The sequence below is a fragment of the Zonotrichia leucophrys genome, chromosome 9, assembly GCF_028769735.1.
Source record: "Zonotrichia leucophrys gambelii isolate GWCS_2022_RI chromosome 9, RI_Zleu_2.0, whole genome shotgun sequence".
Classification (NCBI taxonomy): Eukaryota; Metazoa; Chordata; class Aves; order Passeriformes; family Passerellidae; genus Zonotrichia; species Zonotrichia leucophrys.
Genome location: NC_088179.1, coordinates 1383102 through 1396434, shown reverse-complemented (window position 1 = coordinate 1396434; position 13333 = coordinate 1383102). Strand labels below are relative to the sequence as shown.

At 45.6% G+C, this 13333-nt stretch overlaps 1 protein-coding gene across 4 annotated transcripts in view; it reads right to left on the bottom strand.

Annotated features, from left to right (window-relative positions):
* Nucleotides 1-2177: 2177 nt before the first annotated feature.
* YEATS2 (YEATS domain containing 2) overlaps nucleotides 2178-13333 on the bottom strand; it is a 49146-nt gene continuing 37990 nt past the window's right edge. For all 4 annotated transcript variants that reach the window (XM_064720674.1, XM_064720675.1, XM_064720676.1 and 1 more), the window contains 7 exons: nucleotides 13105-13178; nucleotides 12006-12085; nucleotides 10902-11103; nucleotides 9304-9530; nucleotides 8168-8242; nucleotides 6744-6817; nucleotides 2178-5695 (listed from right to left, as the gene is read on the bottom strand). In XM_064720674.1, the coding sequence (XP_064576744.1) occupies nucleotides 5587-5695; nucleotides 6744-6817; nucleotides 8168-8242; nucleotides 9304-9530; nucleotides 10902-11103; nucleotides 12006-12085; nucleotides 13105-13178 (841 nt within the window). In that variant the 3' untranslated portion in view covers nucleotides 2178-5586. The remainder of the gene's footprint in view (nucleotides 5696-6743; nucleotides 6818-8167; nucleotides 8243-9303; nucleotides 9531-10901; nucleotides 11104-12005; nucleotides 12086-13104; nucleotides 13179-13333) is intronic.

Sequence of the window (13333 nt, the reverse complement as noted above, 5' to 3'; positions counted from 1 at the left end):
GTGCTGAAGGTGAGTTTTGTGGCAGGGAGCAGTGAATACCTGCACTACCACATGCTCAATGTAAGCTTTGGTGTGGGAAATACACCATTGCTCAGGAGAGTTCTTGTTGTGAACTTGCAAAATTCACAAGCAGCACATTACTGATTTGCTTGCTTTCATAAACTGCACGTTTCTCTGTGCATTTCACTAATTTATTTGAGAGCGAACAATCAGATGCAAACCTATCACCTCTACCTTAGTCACCCCCATTTCCCCTGCCTTGGCCACTGCAGCAATGCCTGATCCTAAGGACCAACCTGGTTTGCCACAAAGGCGTCGTGCAGCCAAGAAAGGCTGTGTTTACTTCCAGGGCAGGAGGCACTTCTGTGGCATTTAGCATTAACACGGAGTTCTGCAGCATTTCCAAAAACAACTGCGCGTTAGTCTGCTCACAGACACCCACGGCTCCTCCCCACAGGGCAGGGCAACAGAAGTTTGGTAACTTCGCTTACTCTTTCGGTTCTTGTCCGTGTGAAGTGCCGGCGCCCAGCGCTGGCAGGGGGTGGTGGGGAAGGAGCTGTGGAGGGATCTCTGAGGGGAGGGAGCTGTGGAGAGGTCTCTTTGAGGGGAGGGAGCTGAGAGGGATCTCGGTGAGGGGAGGGAACTGTGGAGGGGTCTCTGAGGGGAGGGAGCTGAGAGGGATCTCTGTGAGGGGAGGGAGCTGTGGAGGCGCCTCTGTGAGGGGAGGGAGCTGGGTGGGACGGTCCTCTGTGAGGAGAATCTCTGTGAGGGGAGGGAACAGTGGGGGGATCTCTGTGAGGGGGTCTCTGAGCGGAGGGAGCTGCGGGGAGGTCTCTTTGAGGGTGTCTCTGAAGGCGTCTCTAAAGGGAGGGGGCTGGGGGGGAGTCTCTGTGAGGGGATCTCTATGAGGGGGTCCCCAAGAGGGGGTCTCTCAAGGGAGGGAACAGTGGTGGGGGGGGTCTCTGTGAGAGGGTCTCTGAGGGGAGGAAGCTGGGGGGGGGGAATCTCTGAGGGTAATCTCTGTGATGGCATCTCTGAGGTTAATCTCTGTGAAGGGGTCTCTGAAGGGAGGGAGCAGTGAAGGGTCTCTGTGAGGGGGGAGCTGTGATGGGCGTCTCTGTGAGGGGATCTCTGTGAGGAGGTCTCTGAAGGGAGGGAGCAGTGGGGGGGGGATCTCTCTGAGGGGGTCTTTGAAGAGAATCGCTGTGAGGGCATTTCTGAGGGGCATCTCTCTGAGGGGGTCTCTGAGAGGAGGGAGCTGTGGTGGGGGATCTCTGTGAGTGCTCTCCGTGAGGAGCGGGGCTGCCCCGTGCCGGGCACCGCCGGTTCCCGCCGCCCCCGGGCAGCTGAGGGCGCCAACCCCGCCGGAGGAGCCGCGGCCGGCCTGAGGGAGGGAGGAGGCAGCAGTTAGCGGCGAAGGACTGAAGACACCAAAGAAGTCGGGGGAAAAGCAGTTTCGGGTTTTGGGGGTTTTTTCCGGTTTTTTGTGGGGAGTTGGAGGTTTATTTTTTTTATGTCTTTGCCTCTCACCATTCATCTTCTATTCAGCAATAAGTTCAACTAATTTTCCAAGTCGAGCCTGTTTTGCCGATGGCAGTAACCAGTACACAACGTCCCTGTTTTTACCTAGGGACTTCGTTGATCTGGCCAGGGCAGTGGTGGCATCCCCATCTGTGGTGGCATTTAAAAGACTCATAGCTGTGGCACTTGTGGACATGGTTAATGGTGGGCTTGGCAGCCACTGTTGGACTGGGTGACCTCAGAGGTGTTCTCCAAACTGAATGATTCTGTGGTACATTATCCTGACCCATGTAAGACATGTTACTTTCTCCTGAGTTCTGAAGGGGAGTGAGAGTGGCTGGGTGGGCATCTGGCAGCTGGGCCAACCTCAACCCACGTTACTTTTCAGTCGTCTTCCAAAATCAACGATTTGTTATTTTAACAGGCTCCTCTGGAAGATAAAAACTTCTGAGGAGCTCAGTTCCTGGCTTCCCCTCCCCCAGCTTCCAAAACCAGTTGCTTTTTAAAATAACTAGAAAAGGGGGAAATTACCTTTTCCTTCAGATCAATTCCTCTGGATAAGAATCCAGAACTAACTACGACATTCTGAATACACAGGGTACAAAGATATCTGTGGATCTGGAGAAACTCTGAGTGACAGGTGACAGTCAAGGCAATCCTAGCACAGCTAATAAAAGAATTTATTGTAAACATACGTATATTACACAATTATACAGTATAATACAGATAACATGAAGGATTTAAACACTCAGCATTACAAATAGGGGCAATATTCGTAAAGAGATCTTTAACTCTTCAGAAAGCCAGAGAAATATACTGTAACATTTCAACACACCGCACCTGTTGCATTCCACAAATACCTGAAGGGATGTGTGAAATTCCACAACCTCTATCTTATCTCCAAGCAATTCCCACAGGAACTTCTCACCAACAAATCTTTCTCCCACCACTATTCAAAATGCAAAGAACTCGTTGCAAACATTTCCTACATCTGAAGAACTAAACAAATGTGTCATTTTCTATCTGCTTTTAACAGTTTATTTTTCTTCAGCAAACTTTATATACTAATAATATAGCATCTCCTAGGAGAATAACCTGTGGTTGCTCAGAAATGTAGCAATAGATCTCCACTACAAGAACCCCATTAAGAACAAGAGGTTCTGTACCTGCCTGCTTGAGGGCCAGATTCAGGACTTTTTCTGAAACTCCATTCCTCACAGAAAAGCAGGACACAGGCAAAGAAGCCACAATTTGCAAACAGATGCCCAAAGATGAGCTCCTGCATCCTCAAAAGCTGCTCTGGGTGTTCTGAGAATCCCAGAAACAAAGCCTGCAAGAGGCAGGGGCTGGAAATGCATGTGTACAGAATCACAGAACAGGCTGAGTTGGAAGGGACCCCAAGAATCACTGAGTCCAGCTCCTGGCCCTGCACAGGTCACCCCACGTGTCTGAGAGCATTGTCCAAAGGTTTCCTGAACTCAGACAGCTTTGGTGCTGTGCCCACTGCCTGGGGAGCCTGTTCAGTACCCAACCACCCTCTGGGTGAAGAATCTTTTCCTGATATCCAACCTAAACCTCCTCTAACTCAGCCTCATGCCACTCCCGTGGGTCCTGTCCCTGGTGGCGAGTGAGGAGACAGGTACCTGCCCCTCGGGAGGATGCTGCAGAGCACAGTGAGGTCTCTGCTCAGTCTCCTCGGGCTGAACAGACCAAGTGACCTCAGCCACTCCTCCCACAGCTTCCCCATCCCCGTGGCTCTCCTTTGGGTGCTCTCCAATAGCTGAATGTCTTTTTTGTATTGTGGCACCCAAAACTGCACACAGTACTCGAGGTCATTGCAGATCATAGCACGACTGAGTTTGCCCACAAGGCTGTTGTGATAGTGACAGGGATTCTGAAAATGCCCTTTCATGAAGTGTACAGGGTCACCTGAAAGCACTACAGACCCCAGGGTCACTACAGCCTACAAAGCAGGGGGCCTGCAGTTCCCCAGCTACCTGGATTCCTCCCAACTCAACACTGAGCTGGAACATAATCACTGCTGCTCAACTCCATCACACTGACCTCCGCTGATAAAGTGATGTCAGGGCTAAGCTGTGCCCTTTCCTTTCACAGGCAATCCTGCACTCGGCTCACCCGAGCAAGCCAGGATTAGCTTTTGAATCCAGAGCATCTGTAACGTCCTTCCTAGGGGGCATTTAAGTCCTTCTCTAAATGCTGTTTGGATTTCATCCATTGGTCCCATTTCCTAGATTCAGGGGTAAGGTTCTGCCACTCTTTTATTCAACAGAATTGCAGCTCCCTGCTAGCTGTGATGAACTGAGAGGGGCTTTCCTGCAGACCCTGGTTTCATTTAAGGTGGAGAAGACAGGTGGCATCCCATCTGAGGTACACAGTGCTTCCTTCAGTTTAACCACTGCATCAAACTTACACTAGTCTCCTTCCAAGTCTGAAACCTCTAACTGAAGCATTTCTCAGTTACCATTGCCTGTGTTCTAGCCCCAAAAAAGCACCAAAAGATAACATTCTGCTCCTACCCCAGGCCAAGAAAGATAACTGTAGTTGAATGTTTATAAAAGGCTTTGTATTGTCAAAGCACGGCACCAACGAGAGCGAGGCCTCAGTACACCCCTGTGAGGTAGGTATCCTGCTCCCCATGCTCAGAGATGGGGAAACTGAGGCACAGAGTGATTAAATCAAAGGCCATGCAGCAGATCAGAGACCCAGCTGAGATCAGCACACTGGAGGTTCTGGCTGTTTGGCCCATGCTCCACCCATGACAGCACTGCCAGACAAAACAAGCATGCTGAAAGCATCACAGTCCCACAGGAGTCCCGACTTCACAATGGCTTGTTCACACTATCAGCAAACACCCACGGGGCAGGACAAAGGGGTGCTGCATGTGGGGTGGTCAGGATGTTGTCAACGAAGCTTTCTGCAGCAAGGTGTTGATAGCCAGGCTGCAGACACGTCTCCCTCACCAGTGGTGTTCCTGAGACAGGTAAGTGCTGGGGTTAGTAGCAGAACTTCTTCCTGCAGTCAAGCCATCAGAGGATCTCCCAACAAGCAGCAAATCCTTGACTTTTCAATCCCACCAGGCCTCTCCATGTCAAACAGAACGTAGGCCAAAGCAGTGCTGCTCCCACAGCACTTCACAGTGCAGGCTGATACTTGGTGAACATTAAGACTTGTAAAGCACCGCTGGCCATCTGCCCTCCAGCACTCTTCAAACCTTCTGGCAGCCTGGGGAGGCACTTGCTGGGCAAGTCAAGCATTTCAGGCAGCCCAGACTCTGAATATCATCTCTGTTCCTCTCCATTCCCACGCAGGACAAGTGGTCAGTCAAATCTTTCCAAGCCTGATGGTGGTTTGTTCATCTTGCTTGAGGATGTGCCAGTCTACCCTTCCCACGGTGACTAAGAAAGGTGGCACCTGACACCTCCTCCAGAGAGGCAAGGAATCTGGTTAGGTGACACTTAGCTGAGTAAGCTGCTGACAAACCTTCCCAGCTGTGTTCAGTCACATCCATCACGCTCAGGGCTCAGGCAAGAAGGGCCAGATGTGCTGCTGCCTTCAGCCTTCTGCTCCCCCAAATCCACACTAATCCACCCATCCACTCCAATGGCCCACCTCACACTGCTGCCTTTGCCTTTTCCCACAGTCACAGTGCCAAAGCAAGTGCCCTGCTTGCTGTATGGGGAAACCAACTCGTATGTAGACTGCATTAAAAAACATCACTTCTCATCTTAAAAACCAGTTCAGTCTCACCAGCAGAGCTGTCTCAGAGGGACCAGGCCTGTGGAGTCTCTCACAGCTAGCAACTCGATGCAAACTGACAATGTTTGTTCAGCCACTGAACATACACTTACCAAGTAAACACTGACATTTAACAACTTGATTTGGAACAGAGCATCATTTTGTTGCATTAAGGTGCATCTTTAATTGGAGGTAACAATCTAGTAGCCCAATGTTATAAATGTAATAGTGTCCTACAGAAATACTGGATTTGTCAGCTCAACTTCAGTCATAAATCCACCTTTCCTGTAGCACCTTCTCTGCTCTATTTCATTGCTCCTCATTTAGTATCTTCATATGTTTGTTTGTGAGGAAGTCAAGAAAGGGAATATTACAGATGGCTTTGTGAATATTCATCACTGTGATCTCTCTTGGAGTCCTGCAGGGAATGCATCAGAGATGCTATTATAATACACAAAAAACCACATGTCCATAAAGCAGCAAGGCAAAAATAACAATCAAAGCAAAAAAAGGATATAAGAGCAGGTGTTAGAGCAATGCAGGGAAAGCATTAAAATATCACAGCACAAAAAAAAGCCACTCAAATGACTGGGGGGGGGAAATCTCTTGGGCACTGGGACAGGAAAATTAAGTACTAAAGCATGAATTCTTGAACTTCTATAGACTAATTTTTGTGTATGTACATATAGCATGTATACATACTTTTTAATATATTAGGTAAATATTTATATACTGCATACAAGTGAATAATTGAACTGAGTGTTTTCTCATGGTATTTGGGCTTTTTAAAATCAATTTAAGTGATCCCAAATAATGCTGCTGAACAGAAATCAAAATGGGCCTAATCAATAGATACTAAAAAAATTTCTTTACTGTTGAGGGTGGTGAGGCACTGGACAGGTTGCCCAGAGAAGCTGGGGCAGCCCCATCCCTGCAAGTGTCCAAGGCCAGGCTGGATGGGGCCTGGAGCAACCTGAGATAGTGGAAGGTGTCCCTGCACATGGCAGGGGTGGAACACAATGATCTTTAAGGTCCCTTCCAATCCAAATCATTTTATGATGCTATAAAAATTACTCAGCATCTGAGGCAGAAAAGTGTGCATCAGTAAAACAGAGATTATTTAGGTTAAGTTCTGGCAGGCCATGGCTAAGCTGTCTACACAGCAGCCTGAGATGGACAAGAGAGAGCAGGTCCTTGCAGTGTGGCTGTGCAGAAACTGCTCATCTGCCTCTGAGGCACGGCAACAGCAGAGAGCCCTGCCTCGGCTTTTAATGTTTATGTTCCCATCCCTTCCCACTAGGGAGCCACGAAATGACAAACCCCTCTTAAGGCTTGGTTCTCCTCAGAGCACAGTCCATAAATTCCCTCAATCTGGTGGTGTGAGGCACACAAAGGCTGACTGAATTCCCAAGGCCATTCCTCCCTCAGTGCTGGTGTGGGCAGTGCCAAAGCAGCCCGAGCTGTACCTGTTGTGAGGAGCTGTCTGGTACGCCACCGCCAGCGCCTGCCGCAAGATATCGCTCATCAGCTGCTCAGTAGCCTGGGACAAGGGACAGCAACAGAGGCACCATGACAAAAAGAGCAAAGGAACTTGCTAATGCTCAACTATCAGTGTAGAAGCAGCTACACTGAAGATACAGAAATTTTGGCTGGCTTCAATCCTCAAATGATCAGCACAGGGCAGTTCAAGACACCCGAGTGAGTTTTATTACTTAAGACATGGGTTTATCTAACAGAATGAGAGCCAGAGGTGCACAGAGCTCAGGCTGCAACTGCCCAGCTGCTGTCCCTCCAGACCTGCAGAGCTGTACATGCCCAGCAGGGTGGATCCAGCATTCCAGAGCCTGAGCTTCCAAGAGCATTTCAGGACCCCCCCTCTCACACAGCAGAGCTGGTTTTGTACCTGGCAGACTGCAGATATTCTCCTGGGAGCCAGTACCTCTCCTGTGGTCACCAGGCTTCTGTCAGAACACCCTCACAGGAACCCCCCAGCCTGGGCAGCCATATGCCCAACACTTGCCTTAACCAAGGCTCAGTCAAAAGCTAATTAAGGCTCTTGGCTTTCTGTGCTGTATTCAAGAGCAGAGGAGAGGTTTCTGCAACGTTCAGTGAGGAAAGCTGGCATAACTCTACAATTATAATGGAGCAACCTGATGGCTACAATCTGTGTCTATAAATGGATGGATGTACTGTGGAGTAACAGGGAGACAGCACAGGCATGAACATTAGTGCATGTGCCACCTGAAATCAAATAGATTTTGTAAAACTCATCTTCTGATATGCTGCAGTTTGTATAAACAACCCCAAAAATCATCTTTGGCATGAAATACAGCAGAGTGCTGCTAGAAATAATCTGTATTAGCCTTCAGCCCAAACCTAAGAACTCAGATCCCTGCTGTTCAAATTTTAGTGCAAAACCATTTCTCTGTTTTTCCAGAAGTGATTATGATGGAGAAATGGTTTCTCACACATGGCAGAACTGTTACTCTCCACAAGAATCCAGCAGTCTCCCGGCAGAGACAACCTGGGCAAAGTAACTGAGGAGTATTCAGGAAAATATAGATAACCTTGTATAAAACAGCCAAGTCTTACACAATCTGAAAGATCCCCCCCAGTTCTGAAGGGAAGGACAAAGCAAAGGGTACTTTCAAAATCACAGAATGAGTCAGTATCTTTGTTGTGGTGAGAATCTGCAAATCACTATTCTGTGTCCAAGCCAACCCTCACAAAAGTGTATAACCCTCTTTGGGCAGTTATGTATCTATCTATTCATGCAGAATGACAGACTTTGATTTGATAAATGAACATTAATAAAGATATTCCATCTTTCTTTCTAATTGCTGAATTAATACAATTACAGACAAGCCCTTCCTGTGAAGTAATTTCTTACCTTTAAAATCATATCTTCTATCACAGATGCATAAACATTCTTTTGTACCTCAGCAGGTTGAAAAGAAATCCCTATCTGTAAAATACAAGAGAGAAAAAAGAATGAGTATATCAAAAAAACCAATGCACATTGTACTAGAATTAGATGAGATTAACAGAAAAAAAAACCCTATAACAAAGGGTAGTTAAAAGAGAAGTCAGTAGACATACAGAGCTGTCAAGCAGCTTAATTTTTAAAAAATCTGGGTAAAATTAATATAGCCTGTAGAAATGCCTCTAAAAGTCACAAAACCCAGGCTGCACTGGTCATCTCTGGATTGAGAATGGAAGCTCCATTTTAAAACTGGACATATCTTCAATCCATCTCCTCATCATCTTTCCTAAACCCAGCTATGGGCACTGAAACCACTTCAAACAGTACTCCTGGCACAGGAGTTCCACATCAAAAGTGTTTCATCCCTCAGTTCCACTCTCACTGTGCTCAGGCCTTTGTCACCTCTGTAGCAAGAGACCAGACACTGCAGAACAAGGTTTTGTGCCTTGGTACAGCAGCTGAGGTGGGGACAGGGATTCTTTCTTTCTCCAAATCTCTCCTGCTGCTGTGGTACAACAAAAAACACTCTTTCCTACAAGTCAGGTCAGTCTCCTCTCTCTCACCTGCTGCCATGACAGAAAACCTCCCTCTCTCCTGAACTGAACTGAACAGGAGGAAGGGATCCGAGCAGCAGAGAAGTTTGTGGAGTTTTACCAGAATCCCTTTTCAGGAACTGCTATTACACAGCATTGGTCCAAGCAACAAGTCCACATCTTTTGCATGATGGGTCAGGAAGAATTCAGTGCTAATGCTCCTCATTCCTCATTTATCCTTGCTTTTAGCCTTTCAAGATGATTTTTCTGTACTAAGCCCTGCAAAACAGCTACTCTGAAGTGAGCTCCCAGCTGGCATTCTTCCTTTCCCCTGCCAGAACTGGCAGCTGTGTGCTTTGAGTCAGAAGGTCTAATTTTTCCTGGTTATGTATAAAAAATTTAATTTAAAAGTTCTGAAGCCTATATAGATTAAAGAAATGCAACTAAATAAATGTAAGAGCACAACTAGCTTAACAACAGCTCTAATCAGCTTTATGATTCACTTATTACCTTCTCAGCAGTGTCCCTCACAAACTCTGATGCAGGCAAGGAAGCCATGTAGAACTTCATCTCTTCTTGTTTCTCCTCCTGTTCTTTCTTAATGTTTATTTTTAATGGCTCACTGAAGTTGAGAATATCTACTTCCTCTTCATGTTCTGGCTCTTGTTTCAGAAATTGCTGTAGCTCCTCCAGTTTTCTGCACAGCTCCTCACCACTGCTGTAAGATGAAGGGCACTCTGAAATAGAAGCAATCAATTAAACACATGATAGGTTATAGAAAGCTGTTTATAAACAGATGCACACTCAAAATATGGTAAGAAATTAAGGTAATTGCAAGTTATTTTTGTAGTGCCTACCCAATATAAAGATGAACAGAAACGCAAACAGTCATTGAGAGCCTTCTAATTATATCCTCATGACACTCATGGTTCTCTCCCACATCTGCTCCTACACCAATCAAGAAGGCTGCATTTCATACAAAACCAGGCTCATGTCAGTCTCTGAACATTCTCACAGAAGCTTTTTAAGCTTTTTGGCAGCTGGCAAATCAGTCTGATGCTCTTCAACTCGCTTAGAGAAGTGGAGCCTTTACATGTAGGCACCATGTAGTGCTAAATCATCTTTTACATTGTGATGAGCATTATCATGCTTCTTAAGAAAAATATCAGAAGAGAGGTTCACAGTGGAATGGCAAAAGGGAACCTCTTCTCTGCATGACTGACACAGGCCAGTCAAACCTTCAGTGCAAAGCAATGCAGTGAACAGATTCTACTCTTCAAAGACAAACACAAACACAGTGATTTAGACATAAATATTATAAGGTGGATGTAAGTCTTCTTTCCAAACCTTCAACAATTGCAATGCAGGGCCAGACTTTACAACATGTAATCAATTTCATACACTTCTGTGAAATACCTTAAATCCCTGTATGATCACAACAGAAAAACATGCAGCTTTTGGAAAGGCATTATCTGAAGGTGAAACAGGAGAGCTCGCTGTGAAGAATGGATGAAATTAAAGACGTGATTTTAAAACATACTGAAATGAACTAAGGGGATCCTAGAGCTATGCTAATGGAATAATGCAGCAGCTGTAACACCAAGCCTGAAGCTTCACACCAGCCAATTCACCTCACTTTTGGAGGTAAATTAACCCCCACTGAGCTCCACACTGCCACTGCAGGCTTTGGTTTTTTTTTGTTCTGTACCTGAACTCATTCACATTGTTTGCACGATAAGTCTTAACAGAGGCTAAATGTACCCAAGGACAGAAATGTCATTACTCCCTGTGCCTACTCTGTGTATCCACTTATAAAGGATTACACTGTGGAACCAGGATGATCTTTCAGGAGATTCATCTACACTGAGCCTCCAAGGGCCCCAAAGCACAATAAAAACCAAGAGAAGCCCAAAAAAACATCAGGACTGACAGGGACAAGGGACAGCCCCTCTTGTAGGCCTGCCCTTACCACCTCCAAGTTGTGTTATTCCAGAGTGAACTCATTGAAAATAAGGAAAGTAGGAATATCCTTCTCCAGATGCGCTTGCACACAGGCATTCCATGAGCAGTGTGTGGCAGAAAGGAGCTCCCCGAGCCTCCTCACTCACCTGGCTCACTGTCTATCTGTGTCAGCACGTCCTCGATGGAGTCCTCGTCGCTGCGCAGGGCCTCGGGGTCAGGGGGAGTGTAGCCGTGGCAGCGGCACCACTGCACCACGTGCTTGGTTTTCAGGGGGCTGATGCTGTGAAACCTGGGCTGCTTCTCCACGATTTCCTGCAGGATCTTTCTCACTGTCATCGCTCGTTGCCACTGCGACCAACCACAGAGAAAGCTCATCACACTGGCTACAACATTTATGGTTAGCTTACAGCCCACAGCCAGAATCCAGCTTGCAAGGCAAACAGAAAAGGAACATGATTTTTCAGGAGTCAGAGCAACTTCTGACAGGTCATTTAAACTTTAACATCCAAAGAAAATCCCAAGATAAGGGACAAACATATAGAGAGGCCTAGTCACATTCATCTTGACTTGAAATGCTTCATCTCCCAGGTAACACCAAAGATGACATGGTGCAAGAATCCACTAGAGCGAAACATGTCCTTCAAACTTGGTTAAACTCTTTGATCATTTAAGCTGGAAACAGCAGAGGATCTAATTCAGTGTTAACATCTTCCCTGTAACACTCCACAGCAAGACAGCAAAGTTATGAAGAAATAGAGGGAAACCACAATACAAAAGGTCCAGGTTAACTGAAATATTTCTCTTTGGTGAACTGACAATCTATTTCAGCACTAGTACTGCTTATGTCAGACCCCTCAATTCTCATCCCACAGAAAGCAGACACAATCCCATAAGAAGATAGATAAAGTATGTTGGGGAAAATTTCCTTGACTGTGACATGCCACAGAGGAGAGATGAGGATAAAGTACTACCAGTCTGACAAAATTTATAGCTTTAAAATGCTTCAAAAACCATCTTACTATAAATAAACTGAAAAATGACCTTCAGCATCCTTTCTGCTTGAGAAAGCCTGTGAACAATAAACTGGATCACTGTCTGAACACAAGTCAGTGCACCTTGCAGTAAGGAATGCTGACATTTAAAATAACATTTATTCAGAAAACAAATCAGAAAACAACAAGGAAAGTTCCACAATTCAGAAATCCTTCTTTCCTAGTAACTGCTTGTGAAACACTGGAGGAGAGAATTACCTCAGCTGCCCTCCTCTTCCCAATGTTCCAGCTGTAATACTGTTCCACTGAACTGGCACAAAAAGAGCTTACATCCTCACCTACAAAAACACAAAATAAAAACCCCATTAAATTTTCAGTAAGGGAAGTAAGATGCATTCTGGGTTTGATGCTATTTATCAAAGAGGAAGAGGGAAATGCATTTCATGCTTACAGGATCAATGACTGCAACCAACTCTTACAAATGCTGTGCTCTCTCCAAGAGACACTGACACTGATTTCTGAATGCAAAACCAGCCTCCCTCCTGGTCATACACACACAGCCTGTAGCTATGGGCTCTTTTAAGCCTCCTTCCCCCCCCAAACTCTATTATGTAGACCTGCAAGTCTGCCTTACTACTGCCTTTTCTTTTGGAAAACTGGATTTTTTTCCCAAACAAATTACAACATGAAAATGAAACAACAGTGAGATGATTTCCTGACAAAAGCACAAGAGTTGCATGTGATGAGAGCTTTCCTGTGCCTCTCACTCCTCCTTTGCTGCCTCTGCTTTACCCAGACTGCAGGACCACTCCTTCAAAGTGCATCAGTTACCAGGGAAAGCTGGTACATTTTCAGGTATGTCCGTGAGTAAGAGGAATGAAATAATAAAGCACCACACGAGATTAAAATGCTTCTCTGCAAATTATCCCCTCATGTTTAAAAAAGGAAGCAAAAACCCCCATAACAAACACATTTCAGTGTCAAGCTATGTTAGTGTATTTGCCAGTTTGATGAAACCTTAGTTTTAAATTTAAAAAAGAAAAAAGCAAAAAAGCAAATCCATTAAGGGCAAACCAGGGAAAAAGAAGACCTACTTGCAACTATTATGTGAAGAAATACAATCTATTTCTAATGAAAAAAAAAAACCATATGAAAGATTTTAACTGCTAACAACATATTTGACTTTACTGGAAGAACCTAATTCTAAGAACCTTCAGAACAACCCCTGGGGTGAACTCTCTAGGAGAAGGGCTTCATTGCATTCCAGTCTTTAATAACTTCTGTGGCTAAGGAGTATGCAAGGCATTCTGTTGATACACTGACAATACAGAGCAAAGCCTTTTCATTTACTGCTTACTTTTTTCAGCAATTAATGGAACCTTCTTCACTATTGCTGTTAAAAGCTGCTGGACGTTCTCCAAATATTCTATGCTGCAAGGGACAAAAAGAATCACAGTGAAGATTGGTGTTGGAAGCAAAAGGTTTCAAAATCACTGCATGGTTTAAAATCTTTAGCCCCAGGGCATCAAAAATAGCAATGTGAGGATAAACTGTTACAGCCCAAACCACAGAAGGTATTTCAAACA